General features: G+C 35.2%; 1 protein-coding gene across 2 annotated transcripts; it reads right to left on the bottom strand.

The window, feature by feature from the left end:
* Positions 1-1,667: 1,667 nt before the first annotated feature.
* Positions 1,668-26,851, bottom strand: APT3 (adenine phosphoribosyl transferase 3). Of its 2 annotated transcripts, XM_022046160.2 has the most exons (6): positions 26,465-26,847; positions 25,949-26,059; positions 22,111-22,203; positions 8,335-8,484; positions 6,815-6,873; positions 1,668-2,060 (listed from the first exon to the last, which is right to left on the bottom strand). In XM_022046160.2, the coding sequence occupies exons 1-6, from the start codon at positions 26,544-26,546 to the stop codon at positions 2,007-2,009; spliced, it is 549 nt and encodes a 182-aa protein (XP_021901852.1). In that variant the 5' UTR covers positions 26,547-26,847; the 3' UTR covers positions 1,668-2,006. The 2 variants fall into 2 exon arrangements, with proteins under 2 accessions (XP_021901852.1, XP_088073734.1); XM_088217608.1 differs by lacking the exon at positions 22,111-22,203 and having other exon boundaries at positions 26,465-26,851.
* Positions 26,852-27,056: the final 205 nt, after the last annotated feature.

Genomic DNA, 27,056 nt, shown 5'->3' with positions numbered 1-27,056 from the left:
CTAAATCACCATTTCCTCCACATAGTTGTTCCTCATATGATGACTAACCACACGATGAAAGAATTTGGTATTTTTATTTCCCTTATTTGAGCTTCAATTTTTGTCTCCACAAAATCTCCTCCATTTATAATTTGTTAGCTATCTCAATTTTTAATGAATCCTTTTTAGCCCGTTCAACAATAGATAAACCCACCTCGTCCTATGTTTTATCACTTGTCTCAATCTCCAGCAACAATCTTTTTTGTGCATTTTTTCTCTCATCTTTTCCGCTTTGTACCACTTCATAATTGCATTCTCCACCACCTTTATCTTCTGTGCTATTTAAATCTCATTTTACGGGTCACAACGAAGTCTCTCCATCACCCTTTAACCTTCTCACATAACCTATTAACTTTTAATTATTTATCAAATTATTAAAAAAAAAAAAGGACATTAGCAATTAAAAGTGTAATAAATGACAAGCATCGGGAACTAATTTAATAATTTGTCTTTTTTTCTTAAATAATTATAGACATTTTTATTTTACTAGTTATATTTATTAATATATGAAATAAGACCTTTGTATTATTAAAAATTTGTTTTAAAAAAGTAAGAAAAAAAGAAATTATTCTTAACTTGTTAGATTTTTATTTTTTATGTGATAAAGTTACATAATTGCGCTTTTAGTCTCTATTTAAAATTAATAATATATATAATAACTTAAATTATAACATGATTTTAATAAATACTTTTTATTTTTTAATAAAATTACTTTTCTTTCACGATCACACTTAATTTATACACATAATTACGTATCTCTTAAATAATAATTATATATATTTTAACTTAATATATATATATATATTATTTTAAACACATTTCTTTGGGTTTCCTATACAATAACTTGGCAGGCAAATAGAAGAAATGTCGATGGATATACGCCCACCCTCCTTGACAGTCACTTCAAACCTTACACGCCCTAATACACTGCTCATAAACAAGCCTGTCAGTTTTCAGGAGAAGAAACAAAAGAAGAAAGTAAGAAAGATACACAGTACCCACCTTGTTTTTTTTTAGGAACTCTGAGTTGAATGGATGGGACTTTGAATCCACGAATCAGCATGGTTAGGTAATACATGAACCAAAATGCAACATCATATCCATTTGTAATTGTAACATTCACGCCCTAAAGTAGGGCTGAAGAGAGGACAGCTTGGCAGTCTTTGCTGGTTCAACAGACGAACCCATTCCATTTATGGCAGCATCGTCCAATTACGCTATAATGGGTATTTTTAGAGCCCGACATTATGCTGTTTTATGGGCTGAACTTCCACTGACTAACATAGCAAAAGTCACAACTCATATTCCAAAAATCTGATTCTGAGGTGACACAACTAGCACAGCCACAGCAGCCGTGAAGAGACAAAATGATTTGGCACTACATTTGAATCCTACAAGATGCCCATTCTCTGACCGTAATGATTTGGATCTTGACAAATTCAATTAAACATTTCATGCCCAGTGCGGTTAAAATTTTCGAAATCCAACAAATGCTGTCCTCAATCTCTGCCCAGGAAATGTTTCAACCTCAGAAAAACTCACCTATAAACAGTAAGATTTCTCAAACTAAACCCAACACCAAACCTGCTATTAAATGGCTATAAATGAGGACAGGCCAAGAGCTGCAGTAATCAACCATGAGAATTCAAGCTCAACTAAGATTCATAGTATCTGTCTTGAAGAATCTGAGTGGCAAGATTATCTCAATGAAACTGGACAGGCTAACACAAATCAGCCCAAAAAAGTTTTATATGAATACATTCTCTCTTTTCTAGGAGAAAAATGGAGTCCTACAAGCATTTCTCAATTACAAACTCTCTGAGTTCAATGTGTTACTAGGTGAAACAAGGTCCCGATAATGGAAATGAAGTAATGATGCTAATTCAGATGAAAACATAGGCTTTAATAAGGCCTCTAATGTACATCCTTTCATGCTGCTCCACCCCAGAGCCATAGTGCCTGCAAACTCAGTGAGATTCAACAAGTATGTATAATGGCTTTCCCTTCAAGCGTCCGCGCCCCTACAGTATCCAGAAAATCCAGAATCAGTAATCTACACTAAAACAAGACTTTTTCAAACTACTAGAGATCAAGACTAAAATCCAAAAGACATTCCATTAAGGACCAAATGCAGAATTTTGAACTGAACTTGAGTAGAATAGATTTTGAATTTACATTTCTATTTTCTATCTTGTAAACAGATTTTAACTTATATCGCAGTGAGCAGAAGTTTATTTAAGGGGGCACAGAACTTGTTCTTGGGAGTATTCACCTTTATTTGGTAACTTCATAGCAACAAATTTTAAAATTCAAAGTGATGCTTCCAGAAAAAATTTTATATCAATAAACAGATTCGGGAGGAATTCCTGTCTCGTGGGAAACATTTTTTTTTTTTTTCTTGAAAGAAAAAAAGATTCTGTCGAGAGCACCAAAGGGGTGCTATCAGAAACAAAGGACATACACAGAATTTAAATCATCCTACAAGAGAGAAGATCAAAGAGATCCAAAATCAAAACTAGCAAAGATTTTATATTAAAGATTGAAACTATGTTGAAGATATTGACAAAAGATATCCATAAGGTGCCTCTTGTCAATTCAGCTGTCATATGAAAATCATCTTTGTTTTTTACTACCCACAACAAATTTGATGTTGTTAAGAAAAGCTGTTCAATCTTTGTTGAATATCTTCACAAAGTACAATCACAAACACCTCTATGATTGTTGGCCGTCCATTTATTCGCACCATAACCCCATGTGCAACTCTATGATTGTAAGTCTTCCAGTTGTTGGCATCATAACCCCTATTTTGCCACCATGAACCTCCTTGACAAAGCATGTTCTCTGTGATAAATCTCCACTCCAATTCAGCAACACCTTATTGAAATCTCCAATGTATTTAATACCCAAACCACCCTTACTTAGTAGCCCCCTAACAACCAAGTGAAATTTCTCCACATCATCCTTATTCACAATTAACAATTACTTTGCGGAGTATCCATTTTTTTAATCATACTAGCGGGATTGGAGAATAGGAACAAGAAGTAGATCAGTAAGTTAGATAAGGAATGTTTGATCTGAGTAGGTGTCCACCTAAGAATTAAGAGCATTACTAACAGCAAGAAAGCCTCTTCTCCATCTTCCTGACAGTATCCCAAATCCCACTACCTACGAACTTTGCACTCAGCAAAAGCCCCAGATGCGGTGGGAAATGAGGCAACATTGCACCCCAGGATTTAAGCAAAAATATCACAACCTACCTAACTGAATGATTCGGATTCACCTTAAGCCCAAAAACTGTTTGGAAGCAAAGGAGAATTAATGTCATGCTAAAAGTAGATTCTCTGCTCGGCTTAATGCACAAAAAATGAGAATTCTCCATATTGTTGCCGTCTTGACCAACTTGAAGACCCTTAAACAAATTGTTGTATTTGATGCTTCCAGAATCATACAATTGGAGACTTCCATGATAAGAATAAACACTAAAAGAAAAGGAGACTCACCTTAGATCCATAGAAGTAAGAAAAAATTCCAAAGGGCCCCATTAAAAACAACTGCCAAAAAGGTGGTAGAAATACAAGTAGACATTCACACCCTCCATTTCTCCCCAAAACTCAAGCAAGTGCAAAAGGAAAGACAATCAAACATGGTTGTAAGCCTTTACAATATCTAATTGCAACGAGAGCCAGACTCTCCACTGTTTAACAAAATGTCCACCATTTTATTTGCCATAAGAGAAACATCCAGAATTTGTCTACAATTCATAAAAGCATGCTGTGCTTCAGCTGCAATTGAATTTATAACTCTTTTAAGTCTTCTGCAAGTATTTCAGCAAAAAGTTTGCAGATGCCATTAACAAAACTTATCAGTCCAGAACCCTTTAACCTCCATAGACCCCTCAAATTTTGGGACAAGAACTAGAAAGGTTGAATTTAGGTTCCTTGCAAATTTAACTGTCAAGTAGAAGTCAGAAAAGACATTCATGATATCGGCTTTAAACACTTCCCAGTACTTTGGGAATAAGCCATAGGGAAGCCATCTATCTTGGGCCATTACAAGATAACAACGTCTCATTGACTTTATCCTCTACCAAAGGCACTGCAAAAGTAAATTCATGGGAATTTCTCGGGGTTGCTAACTCCACACCATCAAGCTTAGGCCTCCAAACCTCAGTTTCCAAATACAAGCCATTTCCTTCTTGACCCAAGGTAACTTGGACCATTGTATCCAAGCCATTTCCTTTATCAACATCAAATTAGCAAGCTGCAATTGCAAAGGCTTTTTTTCTAGTTTACAAATATCAATCAAGTCCATTTCTGCAATCAAGTTGTCTCGTCTCCTTAGAAGACCTGAAAGTTTTCCTTACTCAGGATTTGATCATCATCTTAAATAGTTTAATCTTCTAGCAACTTTGAAATTAGCTATCCCATTAGGTAAAGAGTCGAACCACCACTCTCTGATTAGCTCCTCAAAAGCGTCGACTTTATCCTCTTTTTCTCGAATATGAAAAGAAACAACTGTCACCTTGTTTTTTATGAAAATCAAAACAAATGGGAGAATAATTAGATACAAACTACAAACTAAGGCAATATAGATTGAACAAGATATGCTTCCCAATTCACCACCTAAAAAAATGAGAAATCTATTGTTTCTAGATAAAGGAGGATTTTTACACACAAAATCCTCAGAACGCCCATTAGAGGAGAGTATCAATCAAATGCCTATTGAATATGAGGTCATAAAACTCTCAAGCACGAACCAGAGGAGGTAGAGCAGATGATTCTTCTGAAGAACAAAGGATTGTGTTAAAATCGCCACCCACAATCCAAAGCAAGTTCCAAGACTGCCTGACCCTGGTAAGGTCCTCCCACAGAAGCCCTTTGTCCTAATCTTCCCTCTTATCATACACCCTGGTGAACAATACCTACCTGAAGATTTAGATCTGAATTCACAAGTGATAAAAACTGCTCCTTCAAGCTCCTTGATGAAGTTAGAATATCCTTCCTGCCACAATAGCAAAATACCATCGGCACTTTCCATAGCAAGGAGATCAAACCACCCAACATCTATCCTACCCCATAATCTTCACCATCAATCTACCATAGACGACTCCATTTTAGTTTCTTGCAAACAAACTACATCAGCACTTTTACTCAAACCCCTTTAATCACAATTCTCTTGGTAGTATCGCGATTACCTTTTAGGTTCCGACATTTCAAGAGACAATTTTGCTAATCATAATCAACGGGTACAATTGCAAGCCCTTCTCGCCTACCCCCTTCAGGCACCTCACTGTCTTTCTTATAACGAGTAGAGCACTCAAGATGCTTCAATTCCTTTATCGTCCCTTTACTCCTGACTTTCTTTCTTCCTCTCCTAGCCTACCTCCTCTCTTAACCGGGATCCTTTCTTCTAGTCTCCTAAACATATCCATAGATTAACTTTAAGGCCCTCCAAGCTCACTCCAAGTGATTCACTCATGCTCCTGATAAAATTCGTCACCCAAGCTAATTCAAAGACAAGCCGACACTTGAACTTCTTCCTTTTTTTCCCATCCCACCAGCTATCCTTAACTGAAGATAAAATCCCCATTCCTAGCACTGCTAGCCATTTCTGTAATATCCTATCTGCATTGAACAAGCACGGAAGAAAAGGTGGTAAAAGGAGAACAAGACAAAGAAGGTCATGGAGAGAAAGGAGCAAGTGAGGCCACAACTTAGTGTTCAGTAACTCCTACTCCAACTCCTCAGCGCCCTACCAACTGGTCTCATCAGGTTCAAATAACCTTTCCTCACTGCACCTGTGACAACAAAACCAGAAGACAGAGAAGCTGACTCAGAAGCGGAGGGGACTCTCAGTCCTCTCTCCCTAAAATGAATTCCCCCATATACAAATCGACAGACGAGAGAGACTGGTTGAAGGTGATTCACATTTTGGGTTTGAAAACCCATTTTTCCTCCTATCTCTTTTTAGAATCTGGCTTAGAAGAGGTCCCAACTAGCACATGTCTTCTAGAACTCCATTCTCTAATTTCCACTCTACTCCCCAGAGAGAAACCGATCCTTTGTTGTTGCCTCTCAGCTCCCCAGCCATGAGTTGTGCCTCTTACCCAAAAGAAGTCGTATAGAGCCTTAAAGCACCATTTAATCTCCTCATCAGAAAAAGTAAACAAAGAAATGACTACCAAAACAATTCTTACTGACTCTCAGGGGTTCCGATTTTAAGACAATATCAAAAGATTTTCTCTCCACCTCTAGGAATTTCCTTGATGTGGAGGAAATGACTGCTTCAGCCACAAGACTAGGTCAAAATAGAGGCAAGAAAAGAGAAAGGCACTCTAGAGAAAAAGACTCCTTAGAGGAAGAGAGAGAAAATGATTTATCACGGATTATTTTGTGAATTCCAAAGAGAAAAAACTACTTGAAATTTTCTATTTTTAAGAAAATTACAAACATATATTCTAGATGTTCCTAAGTTGGAAGGTCTTTAACAAAACTATTTTTATTTTTTCCACGTTAAACATATTTTTACTTGTTTCCTGAGAGCTAAATAGTCCACTTCTTTTTTCATTGAATTCTTTCTTTCTATTCTTCCACATACTTCCCAGCTGCACAGGTCATCAGAGGCAATGAAATTTATCTACCACAATATAGATGTACAAATATCTATAACTTTAGCTAAACGATTAAGAAACCCATTCGGTGAAAAGTGCGCAAATGCTATTAGCATTTAATTTGTTTGAAATTTGAAAGAGATCGAGTCTTGAAAAATAACATACCTTCAGGTCAGGCAACTCAATTACACAAGCACACTCTACCACTTCAGCACCTGCACATTCTGAGATGACAAGTTTCACGAAAAAATAAGTAGGGACAATACCAATAGACAACTTTTGTCTTTAAGGAAACAAGAAGGCAGTTCACACAGCTAGAATACTACCAAACAGCACAGAGCTCACTTCCATCACCAGCTTTAGTATCTTATATTCTTAAAAAACCAAAGAGCTGGAAAGTCTGGTTCCTACCAGGTTGGGCCCATATTGTTCAGTTTTCTTATAAATAAGAAAGAAAAGAGAAATTTAGGAAGTGACTAAGAATATTATGACTCCTAAAGCATTAAAACTAGAAATTTGACTATGAATTGAATGGAACATGAATCAAATTTCATATATGCAATTAAGCATCTGCAACTTTAGTTTTTAATTTCAAGAGCTTGATTAAGGAGCAGAAAAAAGCAGATAATAGATGAATTGCATGTTCAATTTGAGGATATAGGCAAATAAAAATATTTATAAAAACTTTAGGAGCAGATAAATTAAATTAAAGAAATATAACCATAAAAAAGGAAAGTACAGAAACTATGAAAACAATGCTTTAGAATGAGCTACCAATTGTGTTTCTCAATTTATATATACCTTCCTCTCATCAAAAAGAAAATCTTATATAGATCTACAAGAAAATAGAGATGCTTTTGAGTCTTTTATTAATTTTTGGTTTATGCTGCAGATATGAAAGTCTCAATATATAAACAGGATAAGACCCCTAAAAAAACGTTGATCTATCCAAGGGCCCTAAGATTGAGGCTTAGCTGCAGTATAATGCAAAAAGGGAAAGCGGAGGAATTGCAGCTAAGTAGAGAAAATAAGAGAGGCAAGAGGAGAGAGGAAGAGAATTTTTGTATGTGCATGTCAAGGGAAAAAATAATCAGGCACATACATTGATCAGTGTCTGGCAAAAATGAATAAGAGTTACATATTCGTAATTTTATCTTCAATTTTGAGTAAAACAAGAAATATTTTTGACAAATTTAAAATTGAATTCTTGTTACGCAAAAAGACAGAAAACAAAATTTAACTACGTTTCTATAACTTTTTTCATTAAAAAAATTATAAACTAACTTTATCATCTTCCAGGAATGCAAAATTATGTTTCCAAGATACAGAGATATATTATATAATGCATACACCCAAGAAAGTCGCAGTGAATTTCCCTACAATAATCACTTATACTAATTCGGAGACAACTGAATATCATTATCATTCTTCACAAATTATAAGATTGTGAATTATCGTCACCAAGTAAGTTCCTCCATACTTATTATTGTTATATGATTGCTCATTGGCTGAACTGAAATTTTTCTACGTTTCATTCTTGTCTCAGCATTAGCACTCTTGCTTGTAAGCTAAAGCAGTTAAAAAATTTATAAACATCAGATATTGCAATGAAGCACTAATAAGGATTTCAAAAGAAAATCTCAGAACCCATGAAACTCAGTTAATGTTAAAGTTAGCGAAGTTACCAAGTAAATTCATAGCTGCACAGAGAGTGCCACCAGTGGCAATCAAATCATCAACAACCAAAGCACGTTCACCAGGTTCGACTGCTCCAACATGCATCTCAAGACAATCTCTTCCATATTCCAATACATATTCTTCTGAAATCACTTTCCCTGATGACATGGTATTTTTAAAAAACATAATAGAATAAAAAACATCTATAGTATTTTTAGTCTTTTGGTGTCATGAACATGTTAAATTAAATAATGAACACAAAGATATCAGTGAAAACAATAAACAGGCACTGCATATGTCTTGAGGAGTTCTGAAGAATCAACAAAATAATAGTGGAGTGTGTGGTGTGGCATTCGCTGATGCCTATGCAATTGGTTTCAGTCAACTGCAGGTTCTAGTTGACCAACTTGTTTCACTCAAACTAATTGAAGTTTTTGAAGAAAATAAATTTCTAATTTTATTTCTTATTTCTTATTTCTTATGTTTACATTTAAAAAATATATATAAAATGGTTATTTTTATTCTAGTTGAACTGTAATTAAACGATATAATCATTCTATTAGAACTTCAAGTAATATAGTATTTTACTTAACATGAAATCTTTATCAACATTTCCTCTCAAGTTGGCACAAAAATATCACACATGCCCAAACTTGTAAATCAGATTCTGAAGAGATTTGTTACATAGTCTTTTAATGAAAATGTCAATCATCTGCTCGTTAGAACTAAATTATTAACAATGTTAATTGCTGCTTTATTGTTATAAAATAGGGATAGTTTTTCATCTTTAAGCAGTTTTAACTCCCTCATTAGCTTCTGCAACTATAGTAATTCACATGTTTTTTGAGTCATTACACTATATTCTGCTTCAGCATTGCAGCGGGCAACCACACTTTATTTCTTACTTTTTCATGTGACTAAGTTACCTCCTACAAGTATGCAGTTATCTGTAGTTGATTTTCTATAATCTTGGGATCCAACCCAATTGATATCTGTAAATGTTTCTATTTTAATGTGACCATTTTAAAAAAAAAATAGATCTTCTCCTAATGCAGACTTCAGGTATCGTAATATGTGGAAGATAACATGTAAATGAGTCTCACAAGAATCATACATGTATTGACTCATAAGACAAATTGCAAATGTTATATCAGGTCTAGTATGTGAGAGATAAATGAGTCTTCTAACTAATCTCTGTTATCTTTCCAAGTCAATTAATTTACCACTACCTACTTGCAATTTGTGGTTGCTCTCAATAGGTGATTCTGCCAACTTGCAATCCATCATATCAGCCTCTTATAGTAAGTATAGGATATACTTCTTTTGAGAAATAAAAATCTTTTTCATGGATCTGACAACTTCAATTCTCAAGAAATATTACAATTTTCCTAAATTTTTTATTTCAAACTCTTTGGCAAGAAGTTCCTTCAACCAAGTTTACTCCTTTGAGTCATCTCTAGTCACCACAATATCATCCACATAAACAACGAAAAGAATGTTTTTACCCTCATGATGTTTGATAAATAAGGTATGATCCGTATTACTTTATTGATATCCAAAAGGGATCATAACTTTTCTAAACCATTCAAACCATACTTTTGAAGATTGATTCAATCCGTATAAGGCCTTTTATAATTGGCAAACTTTTTCTTGCGTTCTCTTATCTTCAAATCCAAATAAAATTTTCATGTACACCTCTTCCTCTAAGTCTTCATAGAGGAATGCATTTTTTACATCAAACTGCTGTAGATCCTAATCAAGATTAGTTGCGCAAGACAAAAGTATCCTAATTGTATTCATTTTTGCAACAGGTGCAAATGTCTCATGATAGTCAATCCCAAAAATCTGAGTAAATTGTTTAACCACCAATCTAGCTTTGTGCCTTTCGATCGATCCGTCAGCTTTGTATTTTACGGTAAACACTCATTTGCAACCAACTATCTTCTTTCCCTGTGGAGGTGAAACGAGTTCTCATATTTCATTCTTTGTCAATGCTCTCATTTCTTCAATCATAGCTTTCCTCCACTTGGGATCTTCTAAATCTTCTCTCCAATCCTGTGGAATAGACATAGAAGAAACAGATAAGACAAAACCTCTATAGGAGGGAGATAGATAGTCATAGAAAACAAAGTTAGATATTGAGTGCTTAATGCAAGTTCTTATTCCCTTTCTAACAGCAACAGGTTTGTCTAATAAATCATAAGAGAAAGATAACTCACCAGTATCTTCTGGAAGCAGAGAAGATTCTTGACCTGGGACAGACTGCATGATGATTTTTTCAGACTTTTCTCTCCTTGAATACCTTTTCAAGTCTGATTTATCTAAATGTCCAACATTATCTTCTTGATTAAGACTTTCTACAATAGAATTCTCTCCCTGAATATGACTCTCAATTGTTACCCAATAAGGTATCACTTCTTCCTTCTCACTCTCCCTCTGAAGAGGTGTTGGGTTTGAGTTGAAGTAAGATTCATTCTCCCTGAAGGTAACATCTATAGTTACAAAGTATTTTTTAAATGGTGGATGATAACACTTGTATCTTTTTTGGGTAGAATAATATCCAACAAATACACTTTTTCAAGTCTGATTTATCTAAATGTCCAACATTATCTTCTTGATTAAAACTTTCTACAATAGAATTCTCCCCCTGAATACGACTCTCAATTGTTACCCAATAAGGTATCACTTCTTCCTTCTCACTCTCCCTCTGAAGAGGTGTTGGGTTTGAGTTGAAGTAAGACTCATTTTCCATGAAGATAACATCTATAGTTACGAAGTATTTTCTAGATGATGGATAATAACACTTGTATCTTTTTTGGGTAGAATAATATTCAACAAATACACACTTAAGAGCTCTAAGTTGTAACTTATCCACATTTCTAGTATAAATAAAGCACACACATCTAAACACTTTTAGGAGAACAATGTAGGAATTTTTCCTCGCAAAACCTCAATAGAACTTTTAAAATTCAAGATCCGTAAAGGCATTTTATTAACAAGATAGATAGCTGGGAGAACTATATCTCCCCAGTAACTCTTTAGTAGATTTATGATGAACATTAGTGACCGAGCTACTTCAGTGTGTGTCTATTTTTTTTTTCAGAAATCTCATTTTGTTTCACTAGTGTAAGCACAATTTGTCTGATAAATTATCTCATTTGACTTCAGGTAGGCACGGAACCCACTATCCGTATATTCTGCACCATTGTCAGTTTACAGAATCTTAATTTTAACACCAAACTGTGTACATATCATTTTGTCGAAAAATTAAAAACATTAAAATACATCACTTTTTGCTTTTAACAGATAAATTCATATTAATCTAGTACAACGGTTAATAAAAGTAACAAACCATCTATGACCAAAATGAGAGATATTCTGAATAGGTACCCACATATCACAGTGAATAGTCATAAAATGATTAGTATTTCTATTATTATTTAAATGATAACAACTCCTCTTATATTTAGTAAGTTCGCATGCATCACAAAACAAACACTCCATAGAAGTTCTTTTAAATAACTTAAAATATAATTTTTTTAAAATAAAAAGGAATGATGTCCCAATCGTCGATATTATTGTACTATCTCCATATTGACTTCTTTATTCCCAATAGTTGTTTGATTTCTAATTAAATTCATATGTTTATTCAAAACATATGAGTCATCTTATAGTCTAATAGTGCCAATACTTTTCCTGATTTGAAGATCTTGAAAGATGCAATGATCAAGAAAAAATTCAATTTTACAATTGAGATCTCCAATTATGACACTAATAGATAAAATATTATCAGATAAACTAGATACATGTAAAACTAAAAACAGTGTTATTGTAAAAGTACAATTAATGGAACTTGTTCCCGACACGGGGGGATGTACGACTCATCTGTTATACGGACATTATCCCCTTCAGTACAAGAAAAATAGGTTAAGAATTCTTTAAAAGAGTCTGTCATGTATCTGTTAACTCCACAATCTATAATTCAATTATCAGGAGTAGAAATAGGATGAGTAATACCTGATTTTACTATATTTGATGTGCCAACAGTTGATGGAGAGTTAAATTGACTCAGAAGTCGTTTTAGATTTTGAATTTCTTCTGTGGAAAAGACTACAACGGATTATGAACCAAGTATTTCCCTAACTTCAATAAAAGTTGCTTGAGCTCTTGTGGTTCCACCTCTTCTTCTTCTCCGACCTTTAATTAGTTTTTCATGCAACTTCCAACAAGTTTCCCTAGTGTGTCTTGACTTACCACAATAGTCACACTTCCATATATTTTTGAATTAATCAGACTGAACCACTAATCTAGCCTTCTCAATTGGTGCAATATGAAGTATTGCATTTCTTCTACTCTCTTCTTACTGAACATAAGCATAAGTTTATTCTAATTAAGGAAATGGACCTTTACCAAGCACTTGTACCCATATTTGATCATATTCGGTATTCAGATCAATTAAAAAATTATAAATTCGCTCTTTTTCTAACAATTTCTTAAATTTAACTGCATTGTATATCACTCTACTTGAAAATCTTGATAGTAATTTAACTTCTGCCATAATCCATTCAATTCAGAAAAATATTGAGAAATAATCATCTCTCTTTATTTTGTACCATGAATTTTATTCCGGAGTTCATAAATCTTAACATCATTACCTATCTATGAATATGTAAGAGACACTGCATTTTATATTTTTTTCAGCAGTGTTAAACAACATATATGTTCTGACAATATGGAGGGGCATGAAATTTATGAGTCATGACATTACCAATGAGTTCTCAGAGTCCCATCTATTATATTTTAAACTACCAACATCTGATTTTTTTACCTCATCAGTAATGTAACCCTACAATCCTTTAGATTTGATGAACAATAAATAAGATATCGACCAAATAAGATAATTAGTTTCATAAAGTTTTATAGAACTGATTTGTAATGAAGGGTTATCAAAACTAGTAGCACTCACCTTTATTGCTTTTGTCATCTTAAAATGCTAAAAATGACAAGGAAAAATAGCCAGTAATGAAAAACAGACCTCCTATCTGCACCAAGGAGCCAAAAAGAGATCGAAAAAAACTAAAAAAATGACAAAAAGAATCAAAACCAGATCTGGCTCGGCTCAGCTCTGTTCGGCTCGATTCGGCATCAGCTCGGACACAGATGGCTCTGCTCAAGCGCAGACAAACCAGGTCGGAGTGGTCTAGCGCACGGAATGGCCACACCTAACGTCCCGTGTTTGGAAAAACGGACTGGCGTGAGGGAGGGGCTCTATCCGATCAATGCAGCGCGACTCAGTGCGCAACCGGAGTAGCGTGGTGCGCAGGAGGATCAGTCAACCCATTTCCAAATGCAGAGCGGCAGAAGGCACAGAAGGGCAAATCTTTCGAACGCGCACAGCTGCGTAAAAAAAAGGTCGAATATCATGACAAGGCAGATTTTGTACGAAAAGGAACTAGATTTGTCTCAATCGGGCTTTTCTAGCAATATTCCACCGTTTTTCGGGCCGAATGGGATGAAGCCGACAATGCGTGCGGCTCATGCGCCTCTATTACCGGCAGCACATGTGGCGAACGCATGTGGAAACTTTGGGCTATTTTAGTTATTCCTTTAGCTCTGATATCATAAAATTTTTGGAAAAAATAAACTTCTAATTTTATTTTTTATTTCTTGTATTTATATTTAAAAGATATATATAAAATAGTTATTCTCGGACTCTAATTATAGGATATAATTATACTATTAGAACTGTAACTAATATAATATTTTATTTAGCATAAAATCCTTATCAACACTAACTCAACTGCTTCCAGAGTAGTCAGTAAATTGTTTGGATATGTTTCCTAGGTTTTGGATGTCCATTTTCGAGGTTCATGCGGCAAAATCCACACTCTACACCTTGTTCTAGAGCAAACTGACACTTTTGAAAGCAAGTTTGAGGATTCAGTGTCCTTCCAAAGAGATGAGTCTTACATTTACAAAATTATTTATATGTTAGGTTGTTTTTCTAGTTTTGTCCCTTGAACCTAGCAAAAAAAGAGAAATTTTCCAAAAAGAAACAGCAAACGAAATTCTCTATTGTCATTTAATTTCCAAACTTCTAGTTACCCTCTTAATTTTCTTTTATCAACTATTTGCACTTTTATCTACCCAAACCCAAGCATATTTAAATCTTTTATGTTATATAAGCTTTGACACTAAGTTGTTCATCTCTAAGGTGTGACGACAGTAAACTTATAATTCATGATACTTTTATACTTTGTATGTTATAGGAAAGATATCAGTTCCAACTATTGACACCTATTCTCTCTAGGAACAATGATAAGGTCCTTGATATTTTGATCCCATAGCAAGACCCTCTAGGAAAATTCTAAAGCAGAGCTAATATTTTTGCTCTGTGTTTTGCTTTGCCTACCTATGTTGAATGTGGTTTTAGGGGCTCATTAGGGAAAACCATTAAATCCCACAATGAGAAGAAACAAATTTTGTTGCCTAAAATCCAATAGTTCTATTCCATTTAGTCTATTCTCTTCGTACCAGAAGTCATTACAATTGCTTCCTAGACTTTAGCAATTGCCATCTAGGAAGATAACCACCTTCCCTTACAATAGGATCTTCTAACATGACAAACTACTTCCTGACCACTCTAATACAGACACAACATAAGATAATAACAAACTACACAACAACAAATAGTTATTACACAACAATTAACTAACAAAAGTTTAGCATCCTTGCCACTGCCACTGCCTTTTTCTTCCCTTCTGCTTATGCTTGTAAACTAGTCCAAATCTTTGATCCATGACATCACTCCCTCTCTAGGAGAAGTGCTTGTCCTCAAGCACAAAAGAAGAGTAGCAGGATACCAAGGAGGCAAGAGATTCCCAAGAAGCATCAGCCAACGAACAAGAACTTTCTGTTGACCATTCAGCAATCCATATCAAGGACAGCTTGTGGAGTCGGCAGAATTAAGTCTTGAGGAAGAGCACGCGTTGTAGGTTCAACAGAAACGTCACCATGGAATTTCTTAAGAAAAGAGACATGGAAAATATAATGTAGTTAACTGTCTGAAGGAAGATTCAAATGATACAGAACTTGACACACCCATTCAATTATTGTAAGAGGCCATAAAATTTTGAAAAAAAAGCTTGTGGTGGGTGTCTTGAAAAAAAGCTAGTGGTGATGACACCCAGTAAGAGACAATGGATGATAGGACTGCAACAAGAGGCTGACCATGTTTCTCACTTGAAAGGAAAAAACCCTACAATAGGCATCATACCAATTCTTCATAACAGATTGCACACGTAGGTATCTTATGATTTTAACATATCATGTTGATTCTTTAGTTCTAAATCTACGGCCTTTTAATCTCAGCTAACCTCGGGCAACAATCCAATAGACAAGATGAGGAGCACCATAGACAACTTCAAAAAGTGTGGTTTGCAAGGTTGAGTGGAATCCATACTGCAGTGGTACTTGATCCAAGATAACCAATCAAGTCATTTGTGGGGATGATCATTTGTGCAATGTTGAAGGTAAATCTCCACAGTACGATTTACCACTTCAGTTGGCCATCACTTTGTGGTTGGTTGGCGGAAGAAAAGCAAAATTTGGCATCAAAGGATGCAGAATTTACTAGTGAAAATGACTTCTCAACCTCATACTACAGACTCCAATAACCCATACAAATGAAAGATTTTATCAAAGAACAAACGTGCTACACTTGTAGCAGTATATGCTGAGACAAAGAAATGAACTGAGCACACCTGGAGAACTTGTCAACAACAATTGATAAACACTTTTACTACAAGAGAGCGGAAGCCTCTCAATGAAATCCATAGAGATATAGATCAAATATAAGCAGGTATTGGAAAGGTTGGACAAGCCCAACTGGTTGTAAATGTTTAGCTCTGTGGCATTGACAAACCAAACAAGAATGCACAACATCTAGTGGCCCATTTTCTTCATAGTAGACCAATAAAAATGTGCAAAAATACATTTCAAGATCTTTTTATACCCTTCGTGGAATTGACAATGAATGGTCGAATTAGTGCAGAAACCAGGAGCAATGTAGTCAGAAGGTATCCACAGTGCTTGTAAAATGTGAAGCCATTACAATCAAGCCAATGAGCAGAAGTTTGACCGTCTTGAGTATGTTTGACTGAAAGTATAGTTTTGGAATAGAGGAAACCTCGTCTGATAGAATAAAAAAGAGATAGCTGAGGCATAGAATAGCTTGAAGGATGCTTCAATTTTCATGTTGTCTGCAAAGTGCATTAACAACCACATTATCTCTATCAGCCTACTTTCTTAAGTGCATTGGCAACCACATTATCTCTACCAGCCCAACATTCCAACTTGGGATCAAAGACCATGAGTTTACTCAACCGATGTTGTTGAGGTAATGTAATGATCTGCTGCTCCAGAAGGAACTTGATACTGTAGTGTTCTGCACGATCAAATAAAAGAATTTCCTCCACAAATAAGGGGACTAATGTCTTACTGCTTCAGAGAGGCCAATTAACTCCTTAACATAAGTGGGCAAACAGTGAAGAAAGGCATCGAAAAGTTAACAAAACAATTCTACACTCCACCAGCCTGCTTTAGGATAACTCTGATATCGAGATCTAAAGCATCAAAATTCCACCACAAAAGAAATGGTAAAATCAGGAGAGCAAGGACTAGAGTTTCGAGCATGATCTTCTTCAAAGCTTTAAGAGCTGTAATGACGTCAAAACTCTACACAAAAGAATACTTTTTGAGCATATTGTTAAGTGAAGTCATGATAACACCATTCCTGCAAACAAATTCTCGGTAATAACCTGTCAACCCGAGATATCCGCAGCCTACATATTGTAGAAAGTAGTAGACATTGTAAATTGCCGAATTCTTACTATGGTTAGAAGCCATGCCATTAGCCAAGGTAATAAGGTCCAACTAAGCGACTTGTGATTCATTGAATAAACACATTTTTTGAAAAATTGGCAATCCATGTTGTGATTCATTGCACATTCAAAGCTTGTTAAAGCAAACAAAAAAATCAAAGTTTCATATTATTTTTTGACAAGTAGAACAAGACGAAAAAGGGGACTAACTTTGCCTGATAATTCTTTGTGCTAGGATCTCTTCATATTGCTGCTCAATCTCATTTTTATGCATATTAGGGTGACTATGCGGCTGTACCACCACTAGACTGGTGCCTGCTTCCAGTAGTATTTGGTGACATGTACTTGTTGCAGTGTAGCGAACCAAGACTGGCAAACTGATGAGAAAGAAAACTTCCCATAATTGGGCCTACTAATCTCAATAATAGGGGAGGCAAATTGCAATTGCAAATTCCAAATAATTCAACTTGTTGACAAATGTGCAAAAAGTCATTTGCATTAAATTGAAATCCCAAATCATAACCAGTTGACTCTTAAAACAACTCTAAACCCACTTAAGGGAAATAAAAAAAGTCTAAAGAGAACAAACGCCTTCCTATGTGCAAAGACAACCTTATACACGACAGAACTTCACAATGTTTGGCCATTAGCAAAATCTATTCCCAAATCTGCTCTTTTTCCATGAAACTTTTCAACTATGGCACAAGGAATGTATTAATAAAATTATGAGTGCTTCCATAATTAACTAAAATAAGAATTTCCTTACTTGCATGTCTGAGTGGATTGATTGCCTGTAATGGCAAGGAGAGATTTCCACTTCTAGCATCAAATTCTGAGTCCTGAGATTGTTAGAATCACATTAATTTTCTGAATCTTGAATGATCAATCCGTCAATAACTTCCACCAAAAGAGTCTTTTGCACTGATGATGACAATATAGCATTCATCACAATTGGAACAGAGACAACATGCTTTTCTATCCTCCAACTTTTCCTGAGACAGCTATTTCACAAAACAAAATGGAGTTTGTACTTTTTTTGGGAAGAAGAAGCTAGAGGCTTTTAGGATCCCGCTAGTTCTATCTTTGCCACCAATTTGATTCCTCCCCTATAGACGACCCCCCCCCCCCCCCACCCCCCTCTCTCCCCCCTTTAATAGAGGCATACAAGATTTATAGCACAAGTAAGATCTCACAATGCCTGCAATTCAACTCCGAGGGCAATATATTCTTAGAGCTTGCTGACAAAGAGTTGCACCTCGTCACCCATATAATTGGTCCAGCATGCACAAAAAACTGCCAAATCAGTGCTTTTAATCATAAATGGACACACCTTATTGTAATTTGACCATTTCACCAAACTTGTTGCTGCGAATAAAAAGCCCAAAATGTATATTGCAATAACTCTTAAATTCCTCCCACAAATATGGTCAACTTCAAGAACCATTATTGAGAGTCACCTTCAAGATGATAAGATGCCAAAGATACTTATTGCTCCACTGGATACATAGATGACAAAAGAAGTGGTCACACTGACTCAACCAACGCAGAATATCAATTGTACCGTCATACCATAGAAAGTTAATCTTGGAAAAACATGGAACAAAGGGACCGTTTTCTGCAACCTCATGTTGTTAGTCACAGCATCCATGAGTTATACTACCTTCATCGTGGACATGAGAGGCCCACCTGAGACCTCCAAGTGCTTTGAACTTGTTTTCAAGGATATGTAGGCACAAGTTCCCTACGGAGTTTGTCTTTATCACTTTCAACCCAATCGCGAGCATGATCCTCTTGGTAGATCTTAATAAAAGTGTCTAATTGTTGTTGAATGACACAAGTACCTCACGGTATGTAGGATCACTATCTTTGATACCAATCACTATCTTTGATACCAAGTGATAAAATCCTCGAGATTTTAATCTCATAACTAGACCCTCTATTCTTACTCTGGGTTTTGTTTTTCTACTTATGTTGAATGTGGTTTTAATGGCTCATTAGAGAAGCCCTTAAATCTCATAAAGAAAAATAACAAATTTTGTTTTCTAAAATCCAATAGTTTATTCCATTCAATCTTGTATTTTTATACTAAAGATAACAGCAGCTTCCTATAGTTTAATAACTGTCCTCCAGAAAGATAACTACCTCCCTTTACAATATGATCTTCTACCGCACTAAACTCCTCCCTGCCCATTCTAATACAGACACAATACCATATAATAAAAATTAGATAATAAAAAAAATTATTACACAACCATTAACTAACAAAGCTAAGCATCAATACTGTTACCACTTCCTTTCTTTCCTTTATCTATGCTTATAAACTAACTTGAATATTTGACTTGTAACAAACAGGTGTACAACAAGTTTTCACCAAAATAGAAAAAGAATCAAGTCCGGCTACTAATTCTTACCCTCTCTAGGATTCTAATTAATTGGATATTGAAAAAAAAAAGGAATTTTTCATCACAGAGTAATTTTTTTTATTCATTTTCATATTTATTATTTAAATTAGGAAATTCTTTTACTATTTTAGTCTTGAAGCCTAAATAGGGGAAAAAATATAGGAAGCAAACCTCACTATTGCCGCAAGATTTCTTTCTAACCCGACATATTACCGCATTTGAGATGTGGGATCTTAACAGAGTGATACCGGAGCAGGAGGTCATGGAGGATTCTCAGGCTTTTCAGCAAAAGTTTGACCTTCCTCAAGATATAGCAGGAAGATCACCCAACAGCTAGCCACACAAATCAGAGTGTTGTCTTTAGAAATCTTAGGCTCATGGCCAGAGTGTTTTGCAGCCACCAAAATCAACAACTCTCACCATTGCAATAAGCGACCCCATAACTCAACTGAGCAACCCAAACGGTTAAGCACAGTTTCATGCTTTGCAAAATTGGATATTCCTTGTTAAAACAGCAGTATAAGCTCTATGGGCTAGCTGAACCACTGCTAGAACTTGAATCCCAACCAATGAACATTGGAGGAGTACAAGCTCGGGTTGGCATTGTTTTAGTAACTAGGGCATGCCCAACTATAGTTCATGAAGCTCAAGTAAGACAAGTCAGTCTGCAACCGAGGATGCCATCTCTTTCTTTCTCTCTAAATAGTCTCTCTAGATTTTTCTCCCTTCTTAGTCTTAGTTTCAGCTTGCACTTTGGGCAAAAACAGCCATACTTTTCTCCCCACCAAGGAAAGTACAAGAGGACGAGAATATTTTAAGAACTTGTAGCAGATGCCTCTTTAAATGATCAGAAAACTAAATGGACATTCGAGGAAATGTGTGAGTTTTCCGGAGTGAGAGTTCATAATAAATGGAGGAGAAAGCTAAAAGGAAATGACAAAAATTTGATCTTCTCTTTGGACAAGAATAGGCATCGCAAATTCTTGGAGCTAGTGGAATGGAATGGTGTAGACAAAAGAAGATTTCTTTTCCTAGATGTGTCAAAGTGAATGTGACAAAGCCAACAAATGATGGGGATTACTCTTTCTGATTGTTGCACTAAATGTGTCAAAGTGAAGAGAGGTCATTGAATAGTCTGGTTGTAGAGACGACAAAGAAGCATCGAACTTAGCCTTGTGTAAAAGCACATAAACAAACATGGGTTAAAACCCATATCAGGTTTAGCCCAGCCTCCTGCCTGAGAGCTGATAACAGAGGAATCTGGCTCAAGGAAATCCATCCACTGCTTTCTCCTCTTCCAAGTCGTTATCATCTTCTTCCACCAAATCCTCTCTTCCTAGTGTGGCAAATTTTGGGAGTCTCAATTGCTTTGAGCTTGGAGAGGCTAGTCAGCAGAAAACGACCCCTTTGAAGGAGTTGTTGTCTTCTAGGTTGGTTCCTCTCTCTAAACCTTGTATCTTGTTTTCTATATCTCCTCTTTCATGTGCTGCTTCTCCATATCAATTGAGGAAGTAGCAACTGGTGTTGTTATCTCAAGAGAATTAGCCTTGTGAGTTTGAGGTGCCATCACTCTATTAGAATCAAAATGGCGAATTATCTCAAGAGAATTAGTAAATTGTCTGCGGTCAGTTTTGAGGATCTTTTAGCCAAGATACGGAGTCCTTCAGAACCTCAATTTGAACACCATTTATTGAACCCACAACCTCCAGCCAAAACCAATTTTTGCAACAATGTCCAGGCACAAAATTTTTTTGTAACAAGTAAAACACAATTCCTTCTCTCACCTCTTCTCAAATTCGCTCTTTTAAAGTTTTTATTTGTGTCTACCCCTAATACATCTTTATCCTATTTTCCTCTATCATTACTTTTGTCACCAAAATCCTGCCGCCCTTAGGATGACACATAGACCATTCTCTAGATAATGCTTCCAGACAACCGACCAACACTTACTGTCAACAAACTTGCTCTTGCTCAAGATGTTCCTATGCCCAATTCTCCTGTTACCATTTGAGAAAATTCTCTGTTGCTGAAACCCATAACAGTGAACTCCAAAACCAAATGTTATCTTCTCTATTTTAGGATCTTGTTATGAGAGACCAATATGGGCTCGTTAAGGGAATGACCTCAAACAGTATGAAATAGTCATTAAACTATTCTGATAATTACTCACTCCATAACCTCTTTATTCCCTGTAGATTTAATTATATAAGACCAGAACGGTATTTGTTCCCCTTCAACCAACATCTATCCACTAAGGCAAGCAGTAAAGACAAGTTCAAAGACAGCAAACTACAAATCCAAACTGCCCCTATCAGACTAAAAAAAAGTAACTATTACATCTTAAAATAAAGCATGATAAATTAAACACTTAGCAGTTAGCAGCCCAACCCTTAAATTTTCTTCCTCCTCCTTTGGTAGTCTTTGTCAAATGGCATGATACCAATGCACATGAAAAAACATTGGTAGATAAAGGGTATTACATCTAGAGGATGAAAAATACCAGGTAACTTCCTCGGTTTTCTCAGTGGAACAAACTTTGCTCCTATAGCCAATGCGATGGGAGGACCAAATATGAAACCTCGAGCCTCTATTCCTGAAGCACAAAATTCTTTTTTCAGAACAAAATGAAGGGCCTTGAGAAAGAGAAACAGCAAAAGAGCAAAAGGTGTTAATCCCAGTTTCGTTTGATTACATAAAGCAAGTACCATGTACTAGCAATCTTCATATGATATCGTCAAAAAATATTTACCAGTAAGTTGCATTTACTCCAAGTGGCCAACAATAAACATCATACAAAACGAATAAAATGATGCCTCCTTCCACAACGAAAAATAATTGCATTGCCTTATTAATATAAAAATTACATTGAAATTAAAAAAAAAATACAATCTCATTAGAAATAGTAGAGGGTATAAAACTTCAACTGGTAGAAAGAAGAATTCCACAGTGCATAGATCTCAATTAAACTTCTAGCCACACTAATCCCTGTCCTCCCACCCAAAGATGAGAATCAAATATAACCAAGTTAAGAACACAGAATCTACATACAGCAAGATGAATTACACGCAACTGGCTGTAAATACAACAGCATAATCAAGGGTCAGGTTGTCCTATTAATGTGATCAAATCCAAGTTATGAACCAGCAGCCGATTCAAATCCACATAGATTTGATTGGGAGTAACACAGGAATGCAACCTCACCAAAACTTATCTTCAGAAACCTTCTTCTTACAGGGGCATTTTGATATTAATATAAAGAGTTTAGTCTAAGTATTATAGGAGTATATAAATTTCAATAGCCAACTTATTTAGAAAAACTTGATTTGATATATTACACAAATTCCTCTCCACAGTAACAATAGGTTTTGGTCCAGCTGCTTGTAACTTTTCTTCTATAATTATAAATTTACACAGAAGCTATCTGCATAAGGTTATATTTTCTCTTTTACCTAATTTACTCTTTTTATTTAGTTTTCTTCCTCTTTTTACACGCTTCAGAGAGTATTCACATGATGAAGGAGAAAAATGGAAATGCTCACGAAATTGTTATTTTCCTATGGTTGAATTTTCACCAGAGTCTCAAAATCAAAATCCATATTACTTATTTATTTTTCTCAAACCAAAAAAAAAAAAAAGAAACAACTTATAGCTAGTAAACAAATTTGTGCAAGGACAACACTCCAGTGAAGTAAAATGTGAGAATAAAAAGGATGCAAGATCATTCTTGGACTACTAGGGGACATCATAGTTGTACATTATCAAACATGTCACAAACATGTTAAGTTTTAGCCTTCATGTTTTTCTCCATGTACTGCTGTTTATCAAAACCTTTTTAACCATTCGATAATAATTCTCTGCACATTGATAAATTAATATATCTTTACATTTTCCCCCATCTCTTGAATGTTTCATCTCAACCTCCCTCCATGGTTTTGGTAAGAATAAGGAGTGTAAAATACTTGGAAGAGTGGCTATTTTTGTTTGATTCTATACGACTTGATTGGAGAGAAATGCTAGGTTTCTTGGAGGCTCTTGCTAAACAACCTCATTGATTTTGGGGATAGGATTAACTTCTTTTGGCATCTTTTGGGCTAAGCACCACTGTCATTTTAGGAACCTCTTTTTACTTATTTTACAAAGATATCGACTTACCTTTTTGTATTTTTTTTTTGTCATTCTTTTCTTTTCATTTAGAGGATCTCTTATCCTCTGATAATGTAATTCTTTTTCTTCTCCATTCATTATCTAATCATATATTTCTTCTTTTACCAAAAGAATATATATGTCCTTACATTTGCAAGTATTATGTGATTTCAAACCTATTATACTCCTTCATGTTTGTGATTCTCAGAAAAAAAAAATGATGGAAATCTTTTCTCTTGTTAGTTATGATGTAATAGAGCAGAAGGATTGAACTTGATCTCCTTGTTAGAGCACAGTGATGGTACTGATTGACTGATCCCTAGCCATGACAACTATATGGAGGCATGTTTGCACAGATAATTTTCTTATTGGGAAAAGTGATTTAATACTGACACTTGTGCTTCTTAAAGAGCTGTAAAATGAAATCAAAAAAGTCAACCAGAATCAGACAGAATTTCTGTCAGATTAGAAGTAACTTTAAAGCATAGCTAAGTCATGGACATGAGAAAACAAAAAAGAATTCCTTCCCAGGATGAAAGCAGAGGATGAGAGAGCAAAAAAGAAATTCTACAGATATTTATCACTTGAAAATTTTTCAATCTCTCATGTTAATAGAATTTAAAAATGAAGATTTCCAATAGCCGCTTTAAGTCAAGTCTGGAAAGCAAATAAAATCTATAAATTGGTTAACTAATTTTTTCAAATGAACTGTGACTTGTAAAAGAAAGAAGATAGTTACAGTTTTGCCAAAGAAGGAAACATAATCATAGTCTCCTGTTTCAAATGATAATGTCTAAAGCTTCAGGGAACAAATTCTAGAGCGCAACATATTCCTGGGGTGTGCCCAATAAAAAGGACTGAGTCTTCTAACAATCTTATCTTAAAAGCACATGCACTAGACGTAATCCACAGGATAATATCAAATGGATTGACTACTGATGAGAAGATGCTAAAGAAGATGCTATTATCTCTCAAGGAAAGAAGAAAAAAAAAACCTGCATTTTTCCATGTGAGAGTACCAAACATCTGTAAAGGTTTTCCAAAGCATAAGAAGACAATATGTGTCCTCATGAGCTCACAAAGGGACAGATTCTAAAGACCACACGACAGACAAAACGCATGGATGATGAATCCTGGCTAAAATGTTTTTAATTGAAAGAATACAATAAAATAAGGACCAAGGTCCTACCAAATGATGAGGAAATAAAACTTTTTTCAACTTTTAAGAAATTTGTTGAGTCACCACGGGGAGAAGAGGGAGGAGTAATGAGCGACAGAATATTGGAGTTCGGCATATGGTATAAATAGATTAAGTCATGGTATGGTTCCTTTACCAGGATGGAACCATTCTACCATTTATTTTACCAATAACAGAAACCTTGGTTTCTAACGGAGGCGTTCTTATCAAAAAAATCAAATCCAAGCACCTCAAACAGTGCATTCCCAGAGAGGAAAACAGAATTAAGTTAGTATACAGTAACTTTGTGTTTTACCGTTTAGTCCCAAGAAAACCAACCTGGGAATATTAGAAAAAGACAACAAAAATGCAACTTACTTTCTCCATCCACAATGCAATCAAATTCAATCAGAAATCCTGGATATATATTCATGTATAAAATAATTATAAAAAAAAAAACTTAAAACAGTGTGAAATGCGTAACCCACATCATAATGCAGCCAAAACAAATCAGCCGGATCAGAGCTCACATCATCTCCGGGTCCACCCTTAACAAGGTGGGCATCCATCACCAACCACCATCCACCCAAATCGGATCCAAGCACATGCCCACAACACAAATGAGAGAGAAAGCAAATGTGAGCCGCTCAAAGAGAGAAGGGAAAAAAAACTTCATAGTGAAATAAAGAGAGAGCAATCAATGGCACACCCCACTAACAAAGGCCTAGAGTCAAACAAGAAATCACTCCAAAGAAAAACACACAGTCACTTCCATTCCATAATGTCCCTTAAAAGCATTCAAAAAGACACCCAGAAACTTATGCAATTTGATCTATTTCTCTCCTTTTCTTACCCTGTTTATACCCGGGATGGACCCCACGCACCTCTGGTGCTAATCAAAATAAGATAAAATTAAAAAGTTCATAAAGAGATTAAGATCAAAACTTTTTAATACCTCAGAAACCGAAAATGTGAAAAGGTGAAAAAAAAAAAAAAGTCTTTCTTTTCGTTTTCTCACCTGCAACCACTGAAATGTTTTTGTCTTTGTATCTCTCTACGAACAAATCAATGGTGTCCCTGAATGCTTGAGGATCCAGTAATAGAGTAGTAATATCTTGAAACATGATACCTGCAATTTTAAACGTTGGTTAAATATATATTAGAAAATAAAAGAAGAGAAATAAGCAAGTGCCGCTAGTTTGTTGTTTGCAAAGAAAATTGTGCAACAGAAAGAATATGTAAAGGAACTGAAAATGAACTTCTCATTCAATTTTGGTGAAACCGAGCTAAAAACGTCAGATGAAGTTAGTAAAGGTATACCAGAAGATCGTATTGATAGTTTTTTTTTTTAAAAAAAAAAAAAAAGAAAGAAAGAAAGAAGGAAAAACACGATTGAGAAAAGAAAATAAACAATCCTACGAAAGTTTTCTCCCACATTTATCCAGCAGAAAAAGAGAGTAAAAACAAGAAAAATAGAATCAGACGACAAAGCCGGAAAAACGAAGAAAAGAAAAACAGAGAAAGAAGCAGAAACCTGGTTTGGGAAAATCGGGCACCACGCGAATCTTAGTTTTGATGCCGTGAATACGAGGATCCTCATCTCTCAAAGCCGACATTGTCCGTATTGGTATCTATGCATACAACCAACCACGAACAACACCACTCTCGTTTGTTTCTCTCTCGGTAGAAGAAGCACAAGCTATCCAAAAAGACAATTTAAAACAAAAAAAAAAAAAAAAAAGAAGGAAACGAGAAAGAAAAATGAATTGCAATACAGAGAGGAAAAGAGAAGGTATTTATAGAGGGTTAATGGTTTGGTGAAGAAGAAAGAGGGCTCTCTGCACAAGAAATGGAGAGAGGGAGAGGAAATCTTTTCGATAACTAGTAAGAAAAGAGAGGGATCGTAATTCGTAAAAAAAGGGTCAAAATAAAAATCACGAGTCTTCCCTCTCTCTCTTTTATTACTTAATTATATAATTTACAAATATTATATTATATTTAATTAATTTATCCCCCAAAAAAAAAAAAATTAATAAGATACTTATATGTTTTAATAAAATTTACAGGAAATACAATACGTGCTTTTATTTTTACAAATTAATAAATGTATATAATAATAATATCTT

This window comes from Carica papaya, chromosome 4 (assembly GCF_054855325.1).
Source record: "Carica papaya isolate Zhongbai chromosome 4, ASM5485532v1, whole genome shotgun sequence".
Classification (NCBI taxonomy): Eukaryota; Viridiplantae; Streptophyta; class Magnoliopsida; order Brassicales; family Caricaceae; genus Carica; species Carica papaya.
The sequence above is the reverse complement of the archived record's forward strand: the minus strand, read 5'-3'. Positions and strand labels throughout refer to the sequence as shown.